At 41.7% G+C, this 27856-nt stretch overlaps 1 protein-coding gene and 1 long non-coding RNA gene across 2 annotated transcripts; one reads left to right on the top strand and one right to left on the bottom strand.

Moving 5' to 3' along the window:
- On the bottom strand, positions 1 to 16514 carry LOC112541569 (uncharacterized). Its single transcript, XR_003085566.2, has 3 exons — positions 16356 to 16514; positions 5200 to 5242; positions 1 to 2027 (listed from the first exon to the last, which is right to left on the bottom strand). It is a non-coding gene; the product is annotated as an uncharacterized LOC112541569 (long non-coding RNA).
- NKX2-2 (NK2 homeobox 2) lies at positions 15497 to 27063 on the top strand. Its single transcript, XM_007421394.3, has 3 exons — positions 15497 to 15867; positions 24363 to 25049; positions 26188 to 27063. Exons 2-3 carry the CDS (start codon positions 24722 to 24724, stop codon positions 26745 to 26747), a joined length of 888 nt encoding a protein of 295 aa, XP_007421456.2. The 5' UTR covers positions 15497 to 15867; positions 24363 to 24721; the 3' UTR covers positions 26748 to 27063.
- Positions 27064 to 27856: the final 793 nt, after the last annotated feature.

A 27856-nucleotide genomic window follows, 5' to 3' on the forward strand; every position in this document is an offset into this window, starting at 1 on the left:
TTTTATTGGGCAATTTAATAGGTTTCATGTTTATTAGAGCTCACATCTATATCTGATTCCCTTACATCAGGTCTTATACCGACACTTTCACCATGCTTCAGCCAAACACATTTTTATCAGTTCTTACTCAGTACAACCCCTCTTGTGCAAGCAGTCCATCACTGAATTGCCTCAGACAGTAGTCCCAGCAATTAAATCTCTCCAATCAACCTAGTTTATATAACCAGCCATTTAACCATAGTATTCTGTTTTTCCTTCCCAGTCTCTTTCCATGGACCAGATGAACAGGTAAGAATACCACCTGAACTTCCAATCTAAACATTTCCTTCGGAGATCTCCAACATCTGCAGTCCCATAATTGGAATTGCTCTTGACAATATTATCCTAAGAAGGGGTGATTGTTAGTGGATTTGGTAAGTACTACAGTTGTTCTTTCGTATCATAGATCCTTGATCCTTGCAGATAGCACACTTTATGAACAAGTGGGTTTGATCAGCATGCATTTGTTTCTATACCTCATAATAGTGAACATAGACATCTGTTCCTAACCACACGTATTGTGACATCATAACACAAGCTGTGCCATTTTGTACTTGCATCACACATGCAGGTACATAAGAATGGAGTTTATTTTTTGGTAGGTATTTAAAAATACAATCAAGAAGTAAAAAAAGTAAAAAAAAACTAAATAAAAAGAGATATATGTGCATTATAAGATTAAATAAAAATGTCAAAGTAACATTAGATTAGTGCTGCATATTAAAATATCTTGTATCAATTTAGAAGTTCAGAACATTATTAAAATCAAGTTGATACGCAAAGATTGGCAACAATAGCCAGTATAATATGAATTATAAATCAAAATTTAAAAATGATAAAAATGACTAATCTAAAAGTCTATCCTTTGTTTAGCAAATCAAATAAGAGCTTAGATATTAAAGCCTTATTTTAAAAGAAACCCAAACTTCAGATGCAGTATAAATCCATGTGTTGAATTGCAATCCAGGAATGGTTTCCAAATTGAACTGAATTCTATATCAGATTTGCTTTTCAAATATAAAGGTGTTTTTTTTTTTATGTGTGCTCCCACAGATTAATTTGCCATTCTTCTATAGACTGAATTATATGCAATTTCTAATGAAAAGCTAAAGTGTTCTGACAGCTGTTACCATAAAGCCAACTTGATATACTTTGTGCAAATATAAAGTTTGGTCATGTTTAACAGAAAATGGATGGTTGGAAGGAGAATGCGTTTCATTCTATAACAGATCATCTTCCAGAACTGTTGACCTTTATAACATTGCTACCAAATACGAAATAATGATCTGATCTGATTATTGCATTTCCAATAATTTTTAGAGAATGAGCTGATTTAGCAATCACACTAGTATACCATTGGTAAAACTTCTTGTATTCGTTTTTGAAGGGTCATATTCACAGTAAATTTAATATTTTTCTTCCACTGATAATCTCATTGTCACATGTTAAATTCTGCATCCATTTAATCATACTATCTTTAACTTGTTCAGTTTCTGAATCATTTTTCACCAAGGGCAGAATTTGGGTCACAATGTCACAGTATATGCTTTGTCACTTCCCTCCTCCCCATTCTTCCAGGGGACTCCTCTGGGGATGAGTTATCAACTATAACTGATCTTTATCTTCTTGCAGGACTCAGTTGCATCTCCTCTACCCTCCAGGAACCCACTCTTCTATTTTCTGTTCAGCAATCTCACTTTCTCTGCCTTTGAAACCTTACAGCTTGTCTTTTTGGCAGCAGCAGAATTGTTTCTAAATTCTAGCAGTGCAGAATACCTTCTTCATCTACTGTTTCTGGTTATCACACTTGTCCACTGGGCTTGCTTATTGTTTTGATTCTCTTCCTTATGTAGGGTCGTTTCCTCTGTTAACATCTGTTGTAGCATTTCCATTATTTCATCTTTTAAATCTTCATCCTGTGTTGTGAGCTGAAGTGTGGCCACTAGCTGCTCCAATCCTCATACTTTTCTTCAAGCACTCTTATAAGCCTGCATATTCAGCAAACATATGCTTTGTAGCTTTCAGACAGGAATGAAAACATGCCACAAATATTACAAATCATGACTACAGAGTTTTATCTACAGTATTCATTTTCACTTCTCTTTCTTAAGGCATCATCAGTAGAAAGGTTTTTGTTTCTCCGTGTTGCCTTCTCAGTCTGAACTTCTCTGGCAAGCTCTTATTATTTCTATGTGTTAAAGCACTCACTTTGTTCCCTCCTTGGAAACTGGCTACCTTAAATTCCTCCTACCATCTCTGCAGAAGCCTTTGACTGCTCAGCAGGAAGCAGTCACTCACCCACAATGAGCTATCAGCAACTGTCAGAATACACCCCTTGAAAACAGCAGCTATTTAAAATATGATCTTTTCACCTCTCACAGTAGAGCACAGTTTCTCAAAGCATATAGTTTTTTTTAGTCACTTTCCTCTTTCCTTTCTTGTCTCTTCCTCCTGTTAACAGTGACACTCCTGTTTGCTTGCTCAATATGCTTAGTTTGCTTGCTCAATATGTTCGCTTATCTGTTTGACTCTTTTTTAAGGACTAGATTTCATATTCTATTTGCCTCTAGAGGCGGGCTAGATAATAAAAAATAGTTACAGAAAGTTTTGTGGACCCAGTATCACAGAGGTAATGTGATTTTTTAAAGAAAAATCTAGGCCTCCTATAATTAGCTAAAAAATAAGCAATTGTCTTAGTATAAAAATGTTTCTATACCACAGATGAATCTCTTCTGATTTTCTGTATTTATAATTAACATTGTTCATTCTGAAAATTCTAAGTGAAAAATGGATAAAATGAAGTTTTCACAGTAGGAATTAGAAACTCTTAATTAAAAGATTCTCCCAAAATTGCTATTTACAATGTTAGTTTATTCCTTATGAAACATGTAAGTTTTCTCTCAGTAAAACTAATGGCTGCTTACATCAGCAAAAAGTTATAGGGATAAAAGATTAGATTCTTTCATAATGTCTTGGTTGCAATCCAATCCACCTGCAATTGCTGTTCATTTTGAAAAACTAGGATATTTTATCCTTATTTGTCATATAGCATTCAGTGTGATTCCTAGTCTTGGTTCAAAACTCACTCTAACCATAAACTCAGTGAATAGCTAAAGCCAAAACTGTGCAGCCTCAGTTCCCTACCTGTTATATGATAGTGCTTACTTATCTTGAAAGGTTGTAAAGTTTGCTGAGATATGTATACACACACTTCAGATCTGTGTAAAGTTTCAAAAACAAAACATATAAATAGTACATATTATTATAAGAGTCCAGCCAAGCTTGATTAAAAAGGTCTTCCTTTCTGCATGTCTATATCAAGTGTGAGGTCCTTAATTTTTTGTTATTGACATACTAATGAAAGATAAATGATTCAGGAAGGCCTTTTCTATTAGTGATATTTGTGCAATTCAGCCTCTGCTGTGTCAATATAATGTCTTACGTTCATAAAGATGCCAAGAATATTCTCTGACTAACTCAATGTATTGTGGATCTGAATATTTTGATTATTGACAAATGGCATGTATTTCCGACTTTCCACTTTTCCCTTATAAGATACAGATATTTAGCCAATGTCAACCTCACCAGGGCACAAAATTTGCTGGTGAAAAACAAGGCTGGATTGGTCACCTCCAGAAAAGGAGGGTATGTATAATGAGGTTTCTATGACTCTGATAGTTGCTTAAGAAAGAAAGATCTGGTGCTTGAGAAAACATAAATAAATCTGGGCACTTTCACTGTCCTCTATGGCACCATCCTTTCTCTGCTTGTTTCTACCCATGTGATAAGATCTGGCAGGATTGTCATGTTCCAGTTTCCATCAGCAAAGCAGTACAATCTTGTGGGACTTCAGGTGTTTTGGTGGCTCTCCCTTCCCTCTGGAATAGCATTCCCCCACATCCATATGGCCCCAGCTCTTTTGTTTCAGAAAGCCTTGAAGATTTGGCTTTTATAGCAAGCCCTGGGTCAGGATGGTTGTTTTATGGTGTGTAACTGCTTTTGTTGGTTCCCCATGGGGATTTTAGCAAACATTTTGTTATTTGCTTAATTTTTCTTGCCTTGTTGTTTTAATCCTAATTATTTATGCTTTGTAAGACACATTGGGTTGCTGTTATGATTAAGGCTTCCTGTAAGTTGATTAAATGAACGATTAAATAAAATTCTTCTGCCTTTTTACCCATTTCTCTGCCAACTAATAAGATATTAGAAATTATCTTACCAATCTTAAAATGTAAACCTATACCTCTAGGTGCTGAGTGAGCTTCAGAACTTTACAAGGAGAAAGTAGTGTTTGAGGCTCACACAGCTGGATTGTTCATCACACTAAGAGAGGTGGGAGCTAATCACATAAGTTTATCAGCTCTCTGGAGTTTGGTAGAGATAAATAAACTATTTAAATGGCAGCCACCAAAGCTCTCCCTTTCGATTTTTGGTACTATCTGGGCTAATAGGCTTGCCATTTCCTGAGCTATGAATAGGTTGGTGGTTTGGCCTTTCAGATCAAAATCCAGCTATAGAGAGGTACCACCAGACACTTTAGTAGCTCTACTAGAGCTGGGCTGTAAAAATCTGGGTTGTGATCAAATGGTAGCAAAGAATTACTGAAAACTCTTTGCTGACATCCAGTGGCTATGCTGACTTTTGCAGCCAGTTATGCAATAGCCTTAATTTTAAGTTTAGAGGATCCTAGAAAGAAGGTCCAGTGAAGGCATACATTGGGTCCTCAGTTTCCTGACAAATTTAAAAGTTTGTTTGCCCAGTGATTGAACAGTTGATATGAAATGGCCCTTTTTCAGAGCTGGATACTTTCTGGATTAGTAGCCATATCCAAAATGGACACATTATATGGGGCTTTAACATTTGAGGGTATATGCCTCAAACATAGCAATGCTTTCTTACATTTGTGTCTCTCTAAGACCAATTAGGGAGCCACGGGTATGTCATTGTCAGTACCCACCCCCACGCCATCAAAAGAAAAAGGCTTGGTGGGTTTTCTAAATTTTCAGTGAGTGAAAATAATTCAGTGCCCTGGGCTTCAAGGTAGATAAGATTCAACTGGGGATGGTGAGTTGTGAACAAAATCACAGCAGGGCACTGTTGATGAACGAAAAGAACTGCATATAGATTTTATACAAGTTAAGGCTTTTAAAGGCAGTTTACCTGGGCAGCAGGCTCTTCTCTGTTTGAAGTATCCAGCTGAGTCCTAAATATAATGGAAGAAAATGTATTGAATCACAACTTAAACAGCTATGCCTCAGGATACATCATATGGAAATGGCATATATGTGGCCACTGCCAACACAGAAAATTAGTCTGAATTAATGGGAGAGGGCACGTTGAACCTTGCTGTTAATGGTTCCAGTTTGCTGACTTGCTGTTTCTCTTCCAAACAAAGATGGTTCTCATCTGTAACCTTAGCATGATCAGTCAGAAGGCTTAGAGAACCAGCTAAGGGTTGGATCTCAGTTAAGTGGCATCCATAGAATGATTTTAAAAATGAGTCGTGCCACTGTGCTGTTTCTTGCCTTTGTTGTATGAAGAACTGAGAGTGGTTGTAATGTGGACTTTGTTGCACTAGAGGAATGCAAATAAAGAGTTAACTGGCCACTTCCTTTTACAGAATGGAGAACTAAGAGAGATAAAAGAATCCCTTCTGCCAGTGGGACAAAATAAAAAGAGGAAAAGGGAAGGGAAGGGAAGGACCTTTGTGACAAACTAAACAATATTTTTATATTAAAGTATAAAGAAGAGTTTTGTTTATGTACCTTTGTAAAAAAAAAAAAAAAGAACATATCCTGTACTTTAAGTTATAGTTAAATAAAGTGTTAATGATTCGTAATCACCTGGTCCTCTGAGTAAATGAGAGTTGGATATCTCCTCCATCCTCCCCAGGTGTAAGATACACTGTTACTAAGGCTACCAGATCTGGGCTGCAAAGATCTGGACAAGTTTTCTGAATCTCTTTGCTCTCACCTAGTGGTTGACCAGATATGCGCAGTGCCGATCTGGTAGCTGTAACCTTACCAAGAAAGAATCTATAAAGGAGATACACTCAGTATAAAAGCATTAAGTCTGTAATTTTAGAATGGTGACAGCAGTGTATTTATTCCCAAAATAAGCTTAGAAAAACATATATCTCCTCTGACAAAATAAGGGTTTTCACCATAGATACAATAATTATTACACACTTAGAAGGTAACTGTCTCTGAGTACCCAGAGGTACTGTAAAGCCTTACCTAGTAAGCAAGGGGGATCTGGGCACAATTATATTGCCATCAGAAAGCAGTACACAGGTGGTTTCATTCTAGTTGGACGTCATCAGATATACTAGCCACAGATCTGTTCTATGAGTTCAACTTCTCTATTGGGAATTGAACTCATGGACCATTGAATTTTAGATGACTACACACAGGGCAGTAGTTTTAGGAGCTATCCAGGTCCAGGTGCTCAGCAAGGCTGCAGGAAAGCATATAGAGAGTACAGGATGGTACAGTCCATGTCCCTTTTCTTAAACTCCTGAACCACAGTGGTACAGTTATTATATTATGCCATGCCCTCCTGTTATGACGTTTTACATGACTTCCACCACCACCTTGTGGGGAGGGGGGATTCCTCTATTTTTACAGGGACAGAGTCCTATGTGGTATTTTTACTCACATTGAGAGGCACTAAACAACCAGTTCAATTCTAGCTGGAATCTGCCAGGTGTATATAGCCAATCTTTTCTGTGGCAAGTTCCAACAAGAATGACATCTACACACTGTGAAAAAATGGGATGGGATTGCCACCAAAATGTTTTGATATTGCACTTTGGAGACAGGGATCTTGGTTTACTAAAAGGTAAGACTCTGATTTTACTTACCAAGGAAGATATGCTAAGCATCCAGGTCCAATGACTTAGATACAAAAACTATGGTCAGAGATGCTACACAGTAGAACACGAGTATATAGGGCTAGAAAAGGTGTAAATAGGAAATTTTAGAAGGCCATGTGTTATCAGAAAATTCTGCTTGCCAGACAAAGCCTGAACAGAGGTAAAGGCATTCATATATTGCATGAAAGTAATTAGGACATCTACTTGCATGAACTCTTCCAATGCAGATGGAATAAATATCTTTCTGTGGTATGTAGGAGAGTTGGATGAATACCGAGAGGCATCTTTAAGATGAAAGAAGATTCACTGGAACTGTTGTCTGGGATCATGGGACTGGGGCCAGAGAGAAGAACTTTTGGGGGCCTGAATGGATCACTTATCATCATAGGACTTGAAAGAAGGCAATATAGGAGGATATTCCTCAATATTAAAAGTGGAAGCAGAATTGGTACTGTCCTAAGGATTGTGGCTGGATAATCTAGAGGAGAATCATGGCAAAGAATCTCTGTCCTAATAACCTGTGCAGATATTCCTAGCATTAACACAGTAAAGTTTTCACCAACTTTTAAATTCATACTACATGTCTGCCTCTTGATTCTGGTCTCAATTAATAATTACACTTTAATGTGCATTAGCCAGATCTCACCTTGAATATCGTGTCTAGTTCTGGGCATCCACACTCTAAGAATTCATGTAAACTAAAACGGGCTCAGATAAGGACAGTAAGGACAATGAAGCAGAAAGCTAAATACTTCCATGAGAAATTAGGACAGCTATGTATGTTCAACCTTGAGAAGAAAGACTAAGGGAAGATGTAATAGAACTCCTCAAATATGTGAAGAAGTCTGACAGATAAGAAGGCCAAGACCTATTTTCTATGAATCCAGAGTTCAGGACACAGACTTACATATTTAAGCTACAGGAAAGCAGATTATGCATGAATGTTAGGGAAAGATCTACATACAAGGGCTTTGTGATATCAATTATCCAGAGAGGTGGTAGATTAGCAGTGGCCTATATATCCTTTTCCTATTCTATCAAACAGGGTATGAAAAAAAAAAAAAAAGAAGGCACGTTTAGGCATTTGGGCTTGTTTGGCCGTGTTTGGCAAGCAAACCTCTACAGCACTAGTAGACAATCTTTTTGTGGCTGTTTATTTGTTTAGTAGCCAAGGGCTGCATAGGAATGTGGCAGTCATATGATGTCATCACCAAAAGAGGTAGTGCTGGAATATTCTGTCATTTTGGAAAGTTGGGGGGATGGATTAAAACTATTGTTTTTGGCAGGAAATCAAATTTTATTTGATAAAATAAATAGAAGAGGTGGCATGACCTCTTGACTACAGTACAGAACTCCTAAGTTTGCTTGCTTATTTTGCTTGCTTATTCTCTGTAGATAGAGAGGAAGGGCAGAAAGCTGGTCTACTGTCTATCTGTATTGGATTATGTGGAGAGGCCTTACAGGAATGAAAGATCATTGGGTAGCACTTCTAGATGAAAGAAGGTTTCAGGATCTGGGTTATAGACTTAGGATAGGCAAGAGATTTTGAATGGCTTAGCCAATTATGGTAATGAGACTTAAGAGATGAGTTACAGGAAACACCACTCAACACCTAAAAGAATGGCCAAGAATGGAAATGCTTTTGGAGTTGTCTCTTATTGCTGGGTGAATCTCATTGGACAAATAATAGAACTCCAACTCACAGGTTTCTTTTGCAGCTCTGTTATGCAAGATAACAATAAAGTTGTATCCCAGTTTTAATTCCTATGTGTCTCTCCATTTCTTTATTTCTGAGTCTAATCACAGCATTACAATACTCAGACTATCTTTGTGGGGCATATGTATTTCTTCTAATCAATTGTCATTTGCATGGAAACTTCATGACAAAATCATTTTGCAAGCCTCTTTTGTATAATTTAACAACAGAGCAAACATTACTAACATGATCCAGCCTCACATGGGACTGAGCTAACATAAAAAGCAAAAGCATCTGTGTCACACAAAGCTCTTATTTGTCTCTATTATTGGTTCTTTCTCTGTTATATTTAACTTAAACACATGTTTCCCCTTCAGGAACCATATGCTGTTTGCATATGGGTTCTTAACTTAGCAAACCAGTGCCCCACATCCATGGTACAGATCATACAGGAAGTGTGTCTGCACACTTGCATGCAGGTGTGACTCTATTCAGTTGTAATTGTTAGTTACTGAAGGTTTTAGCATGCCAAGCCAACTCAGGCAATTTTGCTATTAGAAGTAAATAGAATGTTGATGTTTTAAGAGAATCTCCGAGGAATTTCAGAGAAAGAAACAAGTTCTAATGAGACCTACAATGCATCTTAAGGTGGTTCCATGTAGCCCTAAGGAAGCAAAAGAAAAATCCATTAAATAGTTGAAGCGCACCAGATGTTCTTGCTCCTTTGGCCTTGTCAGAACATCTACAGTTATGGATGAAGCAATGACATCTGTTAATCCTTCCTCCATCCCTCGTTTTGGTTTCCTAATCACTGGAATTTCTTTCATGGCTTGTCATGAAGGCTTCTTTCTTTTGAATCACATTTCTCTATTTGTTATCACTATTTCTGAAGAACTTCCCAATCTCAGGTATTGTTATGATGACAATGGTTCTTACTGTTGCACTACTTAATTGTTTTACACTTTAACAATATTAGGTTTCAGTGCAATCTTATATGTGCCTACTCAACTCAAGCACAGAATTACAACTCTGAATAAACAGAGAATCTTTGACTTAAAAAATGTAGCTGGAGGTGTATGTTTTACAACAAAATTGAAAATCAGCTGGAATAAAACTTAAGCAAAAGCTACTGTATCAGGATCAAAATAAACTGTAAAGTGTTAAATATGAAATTAATTTCAGTTTGCCATTGACAGATTGCTATGTGTACTTTTAAAATACACCATAAGCAATGGCCATCTGTTAATCACAGATGTGTATCTGCTCAACGAGGTATGGTTAGGGTTGGTTGCTTAAATATAAAGATAGCCTTCACCAATATGCACATGAAGGTGAAAAGATTGCTTGCTTTGAAGTATTACATAAAGCTGTTTCACAAGAATTTTGTCACTGAAATAAGTGGGAGCAATACTTCTAACCAGAGCTCTTTTATGATACTTATAAATATCGGGTGATACCTTGGCTCTGTTGCACAGATAGTGTCATGTACAACTCAATGGGAGTCAAAGTGGATTTCATTAAACCACATGTGTGCAATTTATATCCATAAAGCCAAACATAGCTTATTTGCCCATAATGGCATTTTAAATATTTGAACCTAATTTCTATAATCAAAGGAGAGGGAAAAAAAATTCTGAGCTGCTGTATGTAATTGATAGGCTATGTTTGGCTAAGTGGCTCATACATTAGATATTTCTGACTGGTAATCTTCATCATATGTATATATACTTGTTGAATGATATTTGTTATTATAGCATACTTGCTGGCTGTCACATGTATGTACATTATTTAATACCTCAACATTAAATTATTCTACCCTTGAGGATTCAGCCATATATATGAACCATCACCATCCAAAATTATTTGCATTTAATTTGATATTATAGTATATGAAATTCTATGGTTAATGGCCAATATACATATACAACTTATCCTTCAGTGCTACTGTCAAGGAGTGAGAAATAAGCTGTTTGTGAGCTAGCAGGAAAAAAATGCTGCTGAAAATTCATCATAATAAACAGTGTTCTGTTTTATTACATAATTTGGATTAGAAGTTCCAGTTCTACTGATAGATAATTTGCAGTAGATCAGTAAGGATTTCTAACTCCCAAATGCCAAAAAATAGCTGCAGCATAATCGTATTTCCACCCTTCTCTCACATTATATTAAAGAAGATTTTAAAAAAACTTGGGATGGTCAAGAATGGGTTTTTGTGTATTAGCACTAGGATCTCAGTTCAGTTATTCTTCCCAGAACAAATCCCTGTGTTCTTACTTCTTTGATTTTGCATGTATGGGTCTTTCTATCCACCCATCCTTGGATCAGCAGAAAATTATACCAGCATGAAATGTTCTGCCCTCATTAGAGATCCCTCTCCTGCCTCTACTGGGTCTGTTCCCAATCACCACCCAATGGGGTTGTCTTGATAAGGCAATGAGGAGGAGGAGGAGGAGGAGGAGGAAGAGGAAACCACTAGTACTGGAACAGCTAGCGGTGATTTGTCTGTCTCACTCATAAATACAGAACAAGATGAAGGCAACATCTGAGGAATGAGATTGGGATAACTGCTGTAGTCACAAAATTATTATGTTATGATTAAATGCAAGCAGGAACATAAACTTTGTATATTGTGTCAGGCTCCACTTGGTGGAGTTCCAAGTAGAACTTTAAAAACAAAGTAGATCCACAAACTATTAGTATATTATCACTTCACTTCTTTGCCCTGCACTCTCAGTTTTAGTAACCTTTAAATATTTGCATACAGATTCACTGGTCTAGGGGTTTCAGTAGCAGGGTTCATGTGGTGTTACTAGTTAAGAGCCCTCTTATGACAGTCAAACCTGGTTATATCCATGTGAAAGTTGATGTAGAATTGTATGATGCATGTTGTTTACTCAAGTCTGCTCATAACACTGAACCCCCTAGATACCCTGGACAGGTTACTATCTATCAGGTTCAGTTACATCCTCTTAAAGCTAAACCACTGGGTTCTGGCCCACACTCCTAGAGCCAGAAAGCTCCAAATTTAGCACCAGACACAGTTTTTAAAAAGAGAAAAGGGCCTGTTGTGCCCTGTCTCCTTCTACTTCTCCTGCTTTCTCCTCTCCTAGGGAGCTTCTGAAGAAATGGAGGTAACTGATACAACTGCAGCATTGCTGTATCATAACCCAAACTCCTTTAATGATGAAGAAATACCAGGCACATGGGGGAGTGAAGGTGGGAAAAAATTGGAGAAGGAATCATTTGGAAAGTAGGAGTGGGAGAGAAACTGGGGCCTGGGATCAGAGCAAATGGGCATCTTGCTTGTGTAGGCCTTCAATTATGGCATCACTGAGTATGCGCTATTATGAAAAACATGTTATCAAATGGATTTAGTACTTACTGCTAGTGTAGCAGTGAATCTAGTGTAGCTGAGGTGGTGATGGTGATGATGTTGGGTCTCTAATGTTGGTAGCCATTCATATCTGGATTCTCAAAGTGTTTGTCCAAATCTCCTCTTGTTATTCATAGAATTAATGAACATAAATTATTGTTTAAAGTTACTAAAATCCCATAAATCTGACGGCTGTTGAAATAATACCTCAGAGTCATTGACGTTCTATTATTTCTTTTAAAAACTCAAGTGTTAAATTTTGGGGTATAAATTTCAGAGTGCAAACTAGTTTCAAACCTCCAGCAAGAATCCTTTTTCTAATTTTATTCCAGTTCCTAGCAATTTGTACTCACACCATTAAACTCAATAATATACAGTAAAAGTAAAATATTGACAACCATATTTTCTAGGAAGCCCTTGTGATTTAACTTAAAGAAACAGAAATAAGTATATGTCAGAAATGCGTTAGACAGATTTCAATCAAATTTAGACCTTTTGAGTGGATTGTGTACCACTAAAGTTCACAAGATAGCAATGTGTTGCCCTAAGGTGCCAGAATACTCTTTGCTGTTTTTACTGTAAAAGACGAAAATGATTACCTCTCTGCAAATGTTTAAATCCCAGATTCAGCAGGAAATAATTAAGCACTTGCTTGAGATTCCCACTGAAATTACTTTACTGTGCTCATCTTCTGCTGAATCCTTGGGGATGTTCATTTCTATATTTCGAAATGGAAATTTCATTTTATTAAAGAATTTATAGTCATAGACACCTCCCCAAACCATTCATTTCAATTATCAGAATTTGTAATCTTACACTATGTGGAGTAATAAAGCTCATGTTAGTATTTGCACTAGCCATAAATATTACTTAATTTATCCCTACCCCAGCATTCATTAGCCACAGCTTATGATACAGATGAGCAGCAAAAAATACAGCTCTCTGGGACAGCCTATAGAACCTGGTATCATCTGTCCAAAGAAGAGAATCCAAATCTAACCTTTACTCACACAGGAAAGATGTTTCCATAAAGAGTGCTCAAGTAAGCTTTTCTTCTTACCTGTGAAACAAAGCTTTTAGTAAAGCTGTATAACCTGTTTTTAACCATAGATAAAGACTTAATTTCCTTGAGGAAGTGTGAAGTACAGTATAGTAACCCCGTCAAGATCAACAGCTACTGCTAGGCATAGCGTGGCTGGAGATTTTACAGCAGTAATTAAAGGTTTCTCAGTGCCTTGGGAAGAGCCAAGAGGTAACTCACAGTTAGAGAGCTATTGTTGGTGTTTAGCACTTCGGGTTAAAAGGTTCATTTTATAGCTCTCTTTACATCTGCTGGATTGTCTCCTTTCTCACATTCAAACTCACCTTTTCTCACTCTTACATGCTGCCTAACTGCAGTTATTCAATAAAGAAGGGATTAAATTGTATTTCTTCTTGCAATTACTGGAAGCAAGAAATAGCTTCCATTTGTGATAGGAAAGATAGGAGACCAGGTCTCTTCTGGTCAGGAAGGGGTTACTGAAGGTGAAGGAACTGGTGAGGTGGAAGAGGCAGACGAAATAGGCCCATTTACAACCTGTTCCTTGACCATTTCATTCCAATGCATTCCATACATGACTTACTTTGAAGTAAATAGATATATGATTGCAATTTACATTTCTGCCTGACACTGCATACCAACTTTGGATTTGAGTGAAATTGTGGGATTTATGCTAAATCTAAAAGTGTACACTCTATTCACTCTCAATCCAGCAAATGTTCCACCTGAAAGGAGCAGGCACATCATTCTTCTCACTGGGAGGTCATGAGAACTGCTTTACTGCTGAGTCAATTCAAGGCTCCCCTAGCTCGGCATTCTGCCCCACAGAAGCTCAAAAAACTTCATAGATTTACCCAGGGTTCTTCCTGGAAATCAAGGGAGGAAGAAACATTTCTCTTTATTCCCCTCACTTCGTGGCCTCTTCCTGGCTCCTTCCAGACCCAAATACTCCACTCTGTTTTGAACAGGGAAAAAGGCCCTTTCTTTGAGAGGCAACTGATCCATCCTTTTGATCATTTTTGTTGCCTTTCTTTCTTCTTCTTTCTGGGGTTTTCTGATGCTTTTCTCAAAATTTATTTATTTTGATGGATCAGCAGAATTATGCAATGTAGTCTATAGATGCAGGGCATGTCATACTTACCATTTTATTTTTAATCCCTTTATTAATAATCTGTAACACTAAGATACTTTTTTATTCAATGAGATCTGAGCATTCTGTCCCATCAGCATATGCATAGTGATGGAGATAGACATGAAGCTGCACTGACAAAGATGAACTCAGGCTGCTGATCGGTTTTTAATGGGAAGGAGAGTGCACTTAAAGACACATCATCACAATCCCTGTTAACCTCACAATGACAAGGCAGGAGTTGGGAAGCCCCTTTACATGGATTAGTTATCCTTTATACACCTGCTGGACTTGAAATGGGACTCGTTATAGAGTTAAGGAGTGTTGAAATGGGACTCGTTATAGAGTTAAGGAGTGGTGGCCCCTAAGATTCTAGTGCCAGCCTATGTAGGGCAGGGAGAGATCAGTTTGGGTTTTGCAATGTGGTATAATTAAGTAGGGATGCTCTTAGTAGCTTTAGATTAGTGGCGCTTCTCTGAGTGCTGCATTTTGCCTCTCATTTAAGGAAGGGGTGGAATAAAATGTCCCACCAGTGTAGTTCTATGAGCAGTGGCTGTGTCTCATAATCTGTTGGTCAGATACAGCAGCCCAAGAAAAGGAGCCATATAATGTGCTGGGGGCAAGGCACTCAATTCCTGGCATCTGGTCCCAGCAGTGAGGGACCAAGGAGAAAGTGTCAACTCACCCCGTCTGAGGCTGGCACTGAAGAACCGAGACTGTCTCTCCTTCCCTCCCCGCGGCTCCCCCCCCCCCCCCCGCATCTCCACGAAGGAGGAGGGAGGAAAAAAGCTGCAGCTGGAACCACCGATGGAAAACCAGCCTTAATCTCTAGCAAGCCCCACTATCAAAGCTTGGATCAGCATATCTAATGTAAACGAGCTTTCGCACACAAATAACGTGCCACATCTGGCCCCTGGGGGTTTTACAGTGTCTTAGCTACAGAGCGATTTATGGGAAGGTGCGCTTCTCAAAAATAGGAGGGGGAGATTTGGATGGTGGGTCAGCAAAGCTGGATAAATCTTCAAGTTTAGGTGGCGGCTATGGGAGAAAGCGAGTCCAGAGCAGGGAAAGAGAGAAAGACACATTACTGTTGGAGACCTGCAGATCAGACGGAGGAAGTGGGGCGGGGGCGGGTTGGGAGTTGTAGGTCCATCTGCTTACTAGGAGCAGAGCCGTGTTGGTAGTAGTTGATAGAGAGAGCCATGCAGGAACAGGCGTGTTTGCGCTTCCAACCAATTTATTACCGATGAACATATGGCCAATATTTTGTCCCACGTCAGAGTAGGAAGCAAAACAAACAAGATCGCGTCGTCGAGAAGAGAGGGAGGCAGGGAGGGAGGGGAAGGGGAAGGGGGAGAGGGAGAGATGCAGCGCAGCAGCCCCTCTCCTCAGCCAGCCCGGCTCGTCAAGAGCCTGCTGACTGATCTGAGACAATGTGAGGGAGCGCAGTGAGAGGAAGGAGTCCAGGCTTCTGGGGTTGCTATATAAAACGCGGCAGAAGCGGCGTACTCTTCCACGCGAACACCAATATACCCACTCATTCCACACGCCCGCCAGCGAAACCCTCAGGCCGGCACTCGCTAGCCCAGCCTCGCCCTGAACTCCCTCATAAACGCAGGCGCTCAGCCGCGCAGGAAGGGAGCCAGGAGACTGGCAAGCAAGACGAGGATACAGCGAAGCAGAGGCGCGCGCCACGAGGCAAAGGGTTCCCCGCCAGGTGAGGCGCTTCTTTCTCGCATTGAGGGGAAGTGGGGGAGGGGTGCGCGCGCGGGTTCTCGTCCCGTGACACACCGACACGGCTGCGATGGTGGAGTATCAGGATGAATCGGGATGGGTTACCACTGCCCGGCCAGAAAAATAACTTTGATGACCGACCGTAAAAAGACGAAGGTGCGCTTAGAGTGCCCCTGAGGAATCTTGCGTCTATGGAGAACGAGAAGGATGCGCGGGAGGGGGGGCGGGGGAGCCCTGTGTGCCACTGGCCAGAGTGAGGCGCGCGAAGTTCTTCCGAGGGCTACTGCGTTTGGCGCGCAAAAAGAGGAGGCGGTGGGGTGGTTGAGAGAGGGGAGTTGCCGTTCCCTTCCGGACCTGTGGTGCTGACTAAGTGGGCGCCTCGGTGCTCCCCTTGCACCACCACCGTCCCTTGCTCAGAGGATCCCGGCCGAAGAACGGCAAGATTTCGCCGAAGAAAGTGGCAGCGCTCACCTGGCCAGGTGGAGAGGGAACTACCCAGCAGCGAGGTTGCTGAAGGGACCGAGGGAGGGTCGAAAGAAGGCGCACAGCCTGAAGGGAGGACAGTCGACCAGCCAGATGCCTGCACGCAGGTCTCAGCCCGCATTCCCCGCCCCACCTTCTGTCCGCGAAGGTAAATTGCTGGCCAAGAAGGGGAGAAGTGCCCGCTGTTTGTGAGCCTCAAGTGCAGCGGCGCCTGCTGGACAGCTCGCTCCTAACCCCGCCCCTCCGCATTTACCTGCTTGGGCGGCCCAAGTTCTTCCCGCTGATTGAGCGCGCGCCCTCCCGCGCCAGCTCTGCAGTTCAGTTCAGTTCGCGTTCGTGCTCGGCGCCTGTCTTCCTAAACTTTGAAACACTCCAGGGCGGTTCGGTTCGGTTAGCAGAAGCATCCATTCGTCTTTTTAAGGTGGCTTTTCCTCGAGGGAGGGGAAGGGGTTGATTCTGGGACAGGTCGGTTGCTCCCTTCCCTGAAGCATAGGTTTAACCTTGCTAGGGCTGAGAACCAGTTAGTTGTGTGTGTGAGAGAGAGAGAGAGACACTTCTTGACTGAGTCGGCAGAGTTCGCCATAGGATCAGAAATAATTCAGAATCAGTCTGTTCGAATCAATTGGGCAAATTTCTCTTGCAATTTGATTTTTTCCTTATATTACTGGGGGGAAAAAAACCAGAAGGTCGCCTTTCATTTCGTTCACTTCTGCTCTTGGAGAATGCCTTTCAGTGTCAGAAAGTTGTGACTCAGCTTCTTTGGTAGGATCATTATTTTCATTTTAAAAAAACATTCAGCGTACTCAAGAAATTTGCTTGAAGTATCTAAAATGCATTTTGATCTTATAAATCACTTGAAATATGTGTTAATGATACCCACCGCGCGTTTGTGTGCATGAAGTTAATTTGGATAACCAAGTGCTGTATGAAGAAAGATAAATCTCTTGGTCAAATTGTCTGAATTAAAAGCAAAAAAGCGAGGCAAAGGGTCCTTTCTTTGGACAGGAGAACAGTTCTGAAGGGAAGCTGACAATGTTTAATCCCATTGACGCACGTTTAATCATTGGAGGGAAGCAAACGAATAAAGCTGAAGAATTGGCTGGAGGGAAGGAAGCTTTTAGTCTTACATATTAAATGGCCATAATAGATTGGAACCAAAAGGATAACCGGAGGTTAGATCCTACTTTTGCAGAAAATAATACTTACAGCTGAAAGGCAGCTCTAAATTCTACAATCTACTTGGCGCTATATGGTAATGTCAAGAGTTTCCTTTGTTTTTATTTTTGTTTAAGTTAGTTGAAAGAACAGCTTATTGCATTTCATAATGTTGCATTAGTATATTTGAGAAAATCTCATAAACGTTGTTTTATCAAAGACTTAACACATGCCCTCTGGCTTTGGCACAGCCCGTAAATAACCGATTAGCCTGCAGAAAGAAAACCGCGATGTCTATTACAATTTATAACCTCAGGAGATTTTCCAAAAGAATTAGAAAAAGCTTGTTATCAAAGCCAGTGCTAGAGGGGGAAAATTAATAATAATCATTATAATAAAAAACTCATTTAGATATAGAGATGATGAACAGGACTTAATTTTTCTACCAATTGCTTCTTGAGAAGGCTGAAAGTCGGAGGTGGAAGAGAGAGATCGCGACCTGACAGTGGCTGATTTCTCATGCTTTCTCTGCTTTTTGTCATTGTGGAGGTATTTATCTCTGTTCCTACAGTTCCTCTCTACTACAGCACAGCTACCACAGAGTTAAATAAGTATTAGAGATAGTTTAGTGGATATCTGTTTTCAGGCAGAGAAGATTCTCCAAGAGTTTTGATCTGCATTTGTTTTTCCAGAACTGCATTTTGTTGGGGAGGGAAGGGGGGGGGGGGAGTCCAGCTTTATTGCTATTACTTTACTTTCTGTCAAATAAAAGTAGAAGGATTGGTTTTGTATCAAGAGATCGAGATCACTGTTGAAATGTTGGGAAGGGTGAAGGCTATGTGGGTTTAATTAAGCAATGATAGTCACAATAAGCTCATATCAATTTTAAGATTAAAATTCTGTACACAATTACAGTTTGTGGCTGCTGGTCCTGCTGAAGTCATTGGGCCTTATATGTTTGTAGATATGTATAGGGTTGTGCTATAAATCTAGTCTTTTCAGATAACCTGTTATTCGAAGCTAGAAGAGAGAGCATCCTTTGGTGATTAAGCATTGTTACCTCCCAGCATTAGAACAAAGGCAGACTGGATTTGCCCTCATTGTTCTAGGTGTGGTTTTTGCTATGTCTTTCTTATAATTATTTGAAGCAGATTTGTATGTGTGTGTGTTATCTGTTCTTATTGATTTCAAGTATACTATCCTGAGATTATAAAACCTGAGATAAAACATGCCGTCCGCACACTAAGGCTTTGTATCTTCTTTCAGCTAATCCTCACTAGGAGCGCTAAAGGTGCAATGTGTTTTTGTAGATGGATGAATGAAAACAATTTACTTGCACCTTTGCTCTAATCAAACAATAAACTAATCCACTTGAAGGCTATTATCTGAGATGGGATGTTGTGGTGGGTGAAAGATCAACCTTATATACTCACTATATAGCATCTTCTTTCCCTCCCTCCATCTCTCAAAAGAAGGAGAAACTCCTGATAAACTCTTTTTTCCTCAGTTTCTCAAACACCAGAAAATGATATTCAGCAATGTATTGCTTCAAAATGAAAAGGGGGACCTTGTCTTTTTTAATGACCTGGAGTGCATCTGTCCAGTAGCAGATAAAGAAAGAAGAGGAAAAAGACAATGAAGTTGGCTGTCTAGCATCAGGGCCAAATGGGAACTTAAACTAGCCGCTGCATCTTTCTTTCACATCTTGCAGTGTGTGCTTATCAGAGTGCAAAGTAATATTGCCTGATATTTTATTGTAGTAATTGCACAAACATATACTAAATAGCAGCACATTGCTGTCACTATAAATCATGCATGGATGTGCACAGAAACTACCATATTCTTTCAGAACTAACCCACAAAATAATTTCTTTTAAGAATGGTACATTATACATTCTTGTCTTTACAATTTCTGTAGTTTTAAATGCTCAGCACAATCAGACCTGCCAGTTTTCAAATCTTGCTTGAGAATTAACAGTCAAGGACTGCTAAGCTCCTCTGGTTCTCCTGGGGCTGGGTATAGTAGTGTTACCTCCAGCAAACCCTTACTTTACTATAGCCTTTCATGGTAGAAGTGCCCCAACAATTTACGTGAGTGTAGCAGCTAAGAGGTCTCTTTCTTTGCTCTTATCCCCTATACATTCTTTTAAATAGAGACCTGGGCGGGGGTTAGGCCCACATTTTGGAAGCTGAGCCCTTCCTTAAAGCGTGAGATGTGGGGAAGAAGTCTGCAAAATCTGTGAAGAGGCAACTGCCCAATGTTTGAGCTACCTGTAAAAGTAAACAGGTAAACACTTCCCCACTCCTAGAGGGCACTTGTGTTGAAGTACAAGCACTTGTGCTGTGTACACGCACCTCTCCTTTTCAGCCTCTTTGTTCAATTGTTCAAATACCACCACCACCACCCCGGCTACTTTAATTCCAGGGCTTAGGATGGCCAACATTCCTGGATTCTTAATCTGTTGGGCAGACATCCTTACTAGACTCACTTCAACACTCCAGAAGCACCAGCCATTTGACTTTTGCACATTCATTCTCAGGTTTATTTATTTATATGTGTGTGAAGAGAAAGAGGGAGGTCAACAAACATTTTCTTTCAACTGCCTCTTAGAAGGCTCCTTAATTCCCAATAAGGATACAATATTCCAATCAGATGTTGATCTTCAATATCCCTTGTAGGTTCTACAAGGACAGAAAAAATGTCCCAACAATCTGAAACTGGCTATTTTTTAGTTGTGCAAAGAGGTGATTTCTGTCAACATCACCACCTTAAACTCCCAGTCCATTGGAGTTCACATATGAAGGGTGACAGGAAAAAAAAACAGGAATGTAACTTGAGAGAAAATGTAGATACACAAGTTCCAGCTCAAAAATCTCTGGAGATTGGCTAGGCAGCATGAATTATTTCATGCTAATCCACAGTCCCAGTTCATAGTCAGATGGGACATCACATTTTGGAATAAATCACCTTATGAAAGGGAAGCTAAAGGAAAATGGCACAGTGGATAGTCTGAGCAAAAGAAAATTTGCATAGTGGATAGTCTGAGCAAAAGAAAATTTGTGTCAAAAAAGAGGCATCTGAGGAATTCTAAAGGGGAGCACAAGAGAAAGCCAGGGTCCCATTTAGGAACAGAAAAAGCATTTCTAGAAGAGAAGTCCAGAATGCTTTAGCATACTGATTAAAAATACATTGTATACATCCATCTAAACTTAGATTTTCTTCAACAAGGGCTTGCCGTTTCCTTGGTCTTCACCAACCTACCTCAGTTTCTCAGACTAGCCTTCCCTTTTACCAGCCAAATTAGGACTTTCTGGTGTATTTCAGTCTGGATGAGGCATTCGTCTCCATCCTTTCCTCACCCACCACATCTCAATAGGGTGGAAATTGTCTTTGTGTGTTTCACCAATCCATAATTAAGACCATGTGGCTTATCCCCTCTACCTCTATTATCACCGGAAGGTATTATAGGTGTTACTAGTGGGTGCTACCCCATGCTTAATACACTAGAGTAATGCTTTGAAATAGATGCTCACTGGAAACATGCAGCAAACCAAAATAGGTAGCGAATGTAACAGGAAATAAAGTGTATGTAGGTTGTGTTGCTGCCTTTCAAACCATTTTTCTGCACTTGTGGGAACTTTCTGTATAAGGTAACCTTGCATGTAAGCCTCATGGATTGATTGGGGATGGGGGTGAAGGCATTAGGGGATGGAATTATGACTTATTGCAGGTCTTTTGTGTACAAAGGAGAATGGCTGGTCACAGTCCAGCTGTGTCGCTCAGTCGGTGTATGTGCTTCTCAATGGCCTATTGTCACCCCCATTCCAAGGGCAGCTGATTAATGTTCTCTAGGAGCCCTGATTTTCCCTTAGGAAAATATTTGCTTATCAGGTGGCCGGTGGGAGCGAATCTGCCTGAGTATATCACATGAGGAGCGTGTGCTCCCAAGTGTAACTCCCCCAGGAGGTCTTTATTGATATAATTCAACAAGTGAGACTCCTCCCCCCCCCCCCCACCGCCCATTGTAAATGCAGTCAAGGGTTCAGGAGCCCAAGCATCAAAAGATCTACCCCATCAAAAGAAGGAGGAGGAGGAGGAGGAGGAGGAGGAAGGAGGAGGAGGAGGAGGAGGAGGAGGAGGAAAGAGAAAGAAAGAAAGAAAGAAAGAAAGAAAGAAAGAAAGAAAGAAAGAAAGAAAGAAAGAAAGAACAATGATCAAAAACCAAACTCCTCCTTCCCAGCCTGTGGAAAGTCCTATGTAAAAAGGCTGCTTCCCTCACCATTCTCTCTTTCTACTGTCTCTGCTCCGCCTCACCTCTCCCCTTCTTGCAACAAGCTTGGTTGAATAGAGAAGGAACCAGAATGCCTTGGGAACATGATTTACTTGTATGCTGTGTCTTTTTTGCTGCCATTTGTAGTTGTGTGCTGCAACTGGCATTTCCTCACTGTTATTCTTTAATTGTGCCTTTTGGAGCCTGGGCCTGGGTCCAAAGTGGAGAAAGGGGTATTCCACTCTTTCCCATCTTAAAATTATATTGCAACATGGAAGAACAATGGATTCTTCCTTTACTTTGCTACTCAACAGCTACAATTATTTATTTGTTACATTTGCTCCTGTTAATCCTGTTGTCATTTAGAGATCCCCTCACAACCGTTGTCTTGGTTCTGCCTCCTGATATTACAGCAAGAGCATTATAGCAAATTATCTCATTTGTTTTAAACTTTGGGATTTCCTCATCCTTATTTTAAAGACATATACATTATTGGCTTGAAGCATTCTTGCCTTGTCAGATTCCCTTCACCCACCCCCTTGGTTCTCACTACACCCAAAGAAAAAGCTGTGTATCAATTGAAAACCTGGTCCTGCCCTGAACCGATTGTTGCTGCCGCTCCCCCTCCCCCATGTGATTTATTTATTTATTATTTTTACTGGAGTGAAAAGAGGAGACCAGCTAGGAAGCATCCACATGAAGGGGTTTTCCTTAATATTGTGGCAAGATTCCGAAATGAATGAAGAGATAGTCCATTGAAAGGCGTTGAATGCCATGACAACTAGGAACAACCTCAGATTTATTCCAAACAGTTAGAACACATTGAAAGAGGGCGTCAATCATGTATTATTTCGCCAGTGAAATAAATGCAAAACCTGGTCTAGGACAAAGGCTTCCAACAGAAGCCGGACATTTGTCTACATTTCGCCCATTGTCCGCAGCTTAGCAATCGGTTTGTATTTGTGTTTGCCCGGGTCCGACCACCCAGGATGCGCTCAGGGACTTGCTTTAAAAGAAGAAGAAAACACCCGAAGCATTGTCATCCGCCTCGCATACTAGATGGGAGGCAGGGGGAGGGGTGGGGTGGGACACGGGGAAATAAACTGATCAACGATCTTTAATTGCTTTGGGGCGATTTCTCAGATCCATCCCCCACCCCCGTCCATCAGAGTCATGCACCCGGTCATTGCCTAATAAAGTCAAGCAGCCATGTCTCTTGGTCACCTCCCAAACTGCTAGAGGACTTTGGGAAGAGAGGCAATCTCCTCTGACTTCCTTTGTAACCTCTCTTCCCCAAAGTAGGCTAAGTCCTAAGTTGCCCTCCGCGTGGCGGCCAGCGGTGCCACAGCGCAGCCCCACCCAGATTCCCTCGGAGATTAACAACTCTGCCTGCCGGACTCTGTCTCCGGCCTCAGAGCAAGAGGCAGCCCGAAAGTTCACTTTAAAGGGGGGGGGGGGAGGGGATCGGACAGAGCAATGGAAGGGACGGAAGGAACGGAAGGAACGGAAGGAAAGCAGGCAGGCAGGAGGCAGAGTTTAGCTCAAGTGAAGACCAAAAATGTCTCGTCCACAAGGTTTATGTTCCTTCCAGTATCCCTAAAATGCTGTCTGAATGAGCAGCAACATCATGGTCTTGGGGAGGGAGGGAGGGGGGCCGGTAATACTTGCTATTATATAAATATGAAAAGTGCAATCCATTTGCAACTTTGTTTAAAAGAATGTCTTTGAAATGATGTAATCGAGAATCTCCCGATGAATTCAGGCATTGACTACTACAGAGCCATTCCCAGATTAATCTCTTAGAAAGCAAAAGGCTGAAACAAATTACCCTTGTGCAAATATTTTTTAAGAACCCACCAAAAATCGTTCGACTCTCCAAAAGCAGAATGATCCTCTTTACTGCTAGTTTAGCTTATTTTGGAGCAAACTGGAATCAATTACTTGCTGTTTAATTTCTAACACTCATCCTTAAGCCTCAACCAAAATATTGACCTACGAGGTTTACATAAATTGGGCTCTTGCCATCCCAACAACATATTTTGGTAATAACCAAGAATTTGAATAGATTTCTCCTTTCCACTCTTCTCTGCTGTCCTTTAAGGTGATGAATTTAGTTCAAGCCATTGCAAAATTGTCAATTTTCCAGTTTGCTTGCAAATAAAGGAGCGGGGGCAGGGGGAAGAGCAGTTATATGTCAGTAATGAAAATGGAAAATGAATGCAAAATTGCGTTCGAAGTGTGCGAGAGAGGGGGGAGGGGATATTTCAGAAGCAATTTGTTAAAACGTATTTTCAAGTATGTGGAATATCTAGCTACTTGGATCGCCTTTGTATGTAAATACCGTGTAGAAAAGGCCCTCCCCATCTTTGTAATTAATTGACACGTTATACCACTCATCATGTGCTACAGCACCAATGGTGGAGGCTCACCTCCCTCCCCAAAAAACCCCGCAATTTCACATCTGCAAACACTGTCTTCATCCACTTGACTCCCAAGACCCGCCCACACGTGGCCAACCTTTTGCGTTTTAATGCATTTTCACACCCCCCCCCCTTCTCCCTCCTCTCAGCAGGTTCATGTACGAAGACCAACCTTATATGGACAGCCCGTCTCAGCAATGGCTTGTTTTTTTCAAGGAGGCACCACCAGCGCACTGGGCTTAAAGCAGACCCTCAAGTAAACGCACGTTGGCATTTTTCCTGGAGTTACAAAGTCTTGAGGAAGCCCCTGTCGCCCCCCTTGGGTTCCCCGGCTCTCAGCCGCCTAGACAGCAGATAGTATATGCCGAAAGACGGCAGCTGATTTTTGTGTCCCCCCCCCTCCGCCCCACACCATCACCACCACCCCAGCCTTTCCGTTCTTTCATCCCCATCCCCCAACCCCCCTTCCTTCTTCTCTCTCCCACCCACCCACCCCCTTTCCCGGTGAATGTTTGGCGAACCAAGAGGATTGACAAACTGGTCCTTCAAAGTTTCCTGCATAAAATTTGACCAGAATATGTCTCTAACCAACACAAAGACCGGCTTTTCTGTAAAGGACATCTTGGACTTGCCTGACACCAATGACGAAGACGGATCCATCGTGGAAGGGGGGGAGGAAGAGACGGAGGGTTCGGAGTCCCCCCAAAAGCCCGGCGTTTTGGGGACAACCGCATTGGACGCTGTTCAGACGCTGCCTCTGAAGAACCCCTTTTATGACAACACTGATAATCCCTACACGCGTTGGCTCGCCACCACTGAGAGCATCCAGTATTCTTGTAAGTAAGCAAACTTACACACTGGGGTTCCCTCTTATTGTGAGCCTGAGCCCCCCCCCCCCGAGACCCGGATGAACCGTGATAGCTCTTATTACTTTTTCTCTGCCAAATTGGTTGTCTTTTAAAGTCCTTTTTGAAATAACTAACTAGGCGTCGCGGGTTTCCTTTTCTAAAGATGCTAATAGGATAAATAATAGGGTTGAATCCTTATTTATTTAGGGGTTTTGAGGGGAGGGGCGAGGAATAAGAACTAAACCCATCCTAAACAGATTTTAAAACTCCCCTTCAACTCAGCTGCTTTCTCCTCTCCTCCCCGGGCCCTTCTCTCTACTTTTCTAACTAACAGAGCATGCTTTGTGGGGAAATTTTGGATGGCCTTGCCTTAGACCCAGGCTCTGCTGGATCAAAGAATGGCTTGTTGAATTGTCCTTTAAAAATCAATCCACGTAGCCCAGAAAGAAGAAATCCGTTCTGTTTGTTTTTAAGGGAATTGTCCAAAGTCCAAATGCTGTTTTAGGCGAAGACGATTCAATCTAGGGAAGTTCTCTTGCACACAACCCCAGTGCGTAGGAGAACTGTGGACTGCGCTCATTATGACTAGTAAAAATAGAGTGGGTTGTTCCAGCCCAAGAGACTCATATTTCTGATGATTCTGTCTTAAACTTCCTGAAAAATTACTAAAATAGGGCTTGTGCTTATGAGTTTTGCCTTTATCTTTCTTTTGTATTTCTGTATGTAGCTTTCCATGTGCACTCTATGTGTACAACACACACCTACAGAAAGAAAAATAAAACACAGAATAATCACAGAGAGGAAGGGAGGGAGAAAGAGTGTGTAAACATGATAAATATCGGATGTCGGTGTTAGGCGCAACATGCCATCCAAATATTCAATGAGGACGCAGGCTTTCCCCTTACAGATCTGTTCGGTAGCAAACAGGCGCCTATCCTACTGAGCCAGGGAACAGGAGCGCGCGCCCGCTAGCAAAGGGCCCCGGGACTTTCCTTTCTCAGGCCGGCCGAGCAGCGGCCCGAGATGCAGCAGCGCCTGGCGGGACCCCGTTGTGGGGAGGGGGGGGGTCTGCTGTTCCACCCGCCCCCCCCCCCCTGAGTTGTTTCCTTTGTGGCTTTCCCCACAGTGCACGGCTTGACATCCAGCAACTCCCAGCAGGACTCGGCGTCCAAATCTCCGGAGCCTTCCGCGGACGAGTCTCCAGACAACGACAAGGAACCTTCGAGCAACGGCGACTCGGGGAAGAAGCGGAAAAGGCGGGTGCTTTTTTCCAAAGCGCAGACTTACGAGCTGGAGAGGCGCTTTAGGCAGCAGCGGTACCTCTCGGCGCCCGAGAGGGAGCACCTGGCCAGCCTCATCCGCCTCACCCCGACGCAGGTGAAGATCTGGTTCCAGAACCACCGCTACAAGATGAAGCGGGCCCGGGCCGAAAAAGGTATGGAAGTGACTCCTCTCCCCTCCCCGCGCCGGGTGGCCGTGCCGGTTTTAGTCAGGGACGGCAAGCCGTGCCACACGCTCAAAGCCCAGGACTTGGCTGCCGCCACCTTCCAGGCGGGCATCCCCTTCTCAGCCTACAGCGCCCAGTCGCTCCAGCATATGCAGTACAATGCCCAGTACAGCTCGGCCAGCACCCCCCAGTACCCCTCAGCGCACCACTTGGTACAAGCCCAGCAGTGGACTTGGTGAACGCTCGGGAGGCCCAGGACTCGCAGGAGGAACGAGGGCCGGTCCGACTTTGGGGTGGGCGGGTGGAGGGCCAGGACTGAGGTCGGAGGCTGGAACGGGGAGGGGGCTCGCTTCTTCCTTCTTTGGGGCGGGGGTCAGTTTCCATTCTTGGGGGTGTTTTGTGCGCCATGTTTACAAGAAGAAAATGCGACGTTGCTAGTGGTCTTGTCTACCTACAACGACAAATTTTAAATAATTATAATAAGAATAAAAAGAATAAAAACGTAATGCTCTCGTGATTTTTGTAAAGCATGCTTTGTGCGATACTGAAGCTGTGGTCAGTGATATTATAAACCAAGGAATTAATATTTTAAAATGAAAAGAGAACTTTATTTCTCAAGATGGAAATAAAATTCTGACAATTATTAGCGATTCTAAGCTATCAGTTTGTAAATATATGATGATAGGTTGCCATGTGTTAGGGCGGACTTTATATTTGGTTTGTTTCTCATTGGGCAGACTTTCCCCTCAAAACTACAACTCTACAGAGCCAAACCTGATAGAACGCACACGTCTACCGCACATGTGTTTTATATATATATGCACGTGTGTTTTTCTGCATACATAAACGCGCGCGCGTACGCATGCATATAGGAGCCGTTTTCATGGAAATATTGCGGAAGAGCAATATCAGATATATATTGTTTTCATAGATGCTTTAATAGTGGTGCACATTTGTTTCGGTTTTGCTTGGGCTTTTTAAACTCACATTAACGACTTCCTTGTTTCGGAAACAAAATAGTGTCTTTTTCCTTTCTTCCCTTTCGTGAAAGCACTCCATCAGTTCGGGTTTGGGCAGGCTGGTCATTAGGGAGCTTCCTAGGAATTAGCGGTAATTAAATTCGATCTCTAAAGTTTGGCTCAGTTTGGGTAACTCATTGCAGGAGAACGAGGTGTGCCTCTTCAGGCGAAGTTTGCTCTGAGCCTGGCTAGGTAGCCAGAAGTCCTGAAGCTCGGAATCGTAAAACATTGGAGGCAGAACGCGCGGGGGGAGGATTCCTTTCCCAAACGCAGTCTTTCTTCCACCACCTAGCTGAGCCTTGCCCTGACCTCCCTTCATAAACGCAGGC

Source organism: Python bivittatus, unplaced genomic scaffold, assembly GCF_059951505.1.
Source record: "Python bivittatus isolate LINGU-HERP-01145 unplaced genomic scaffold, Pbiv_v1 ctg000960_np1212, whole genome shotgun sequence".
NCBI lineage: Eukaryota > Metazoa > Chordata > Lepidosauria > Squamata > Pythonidae > Python > Python bivittatus.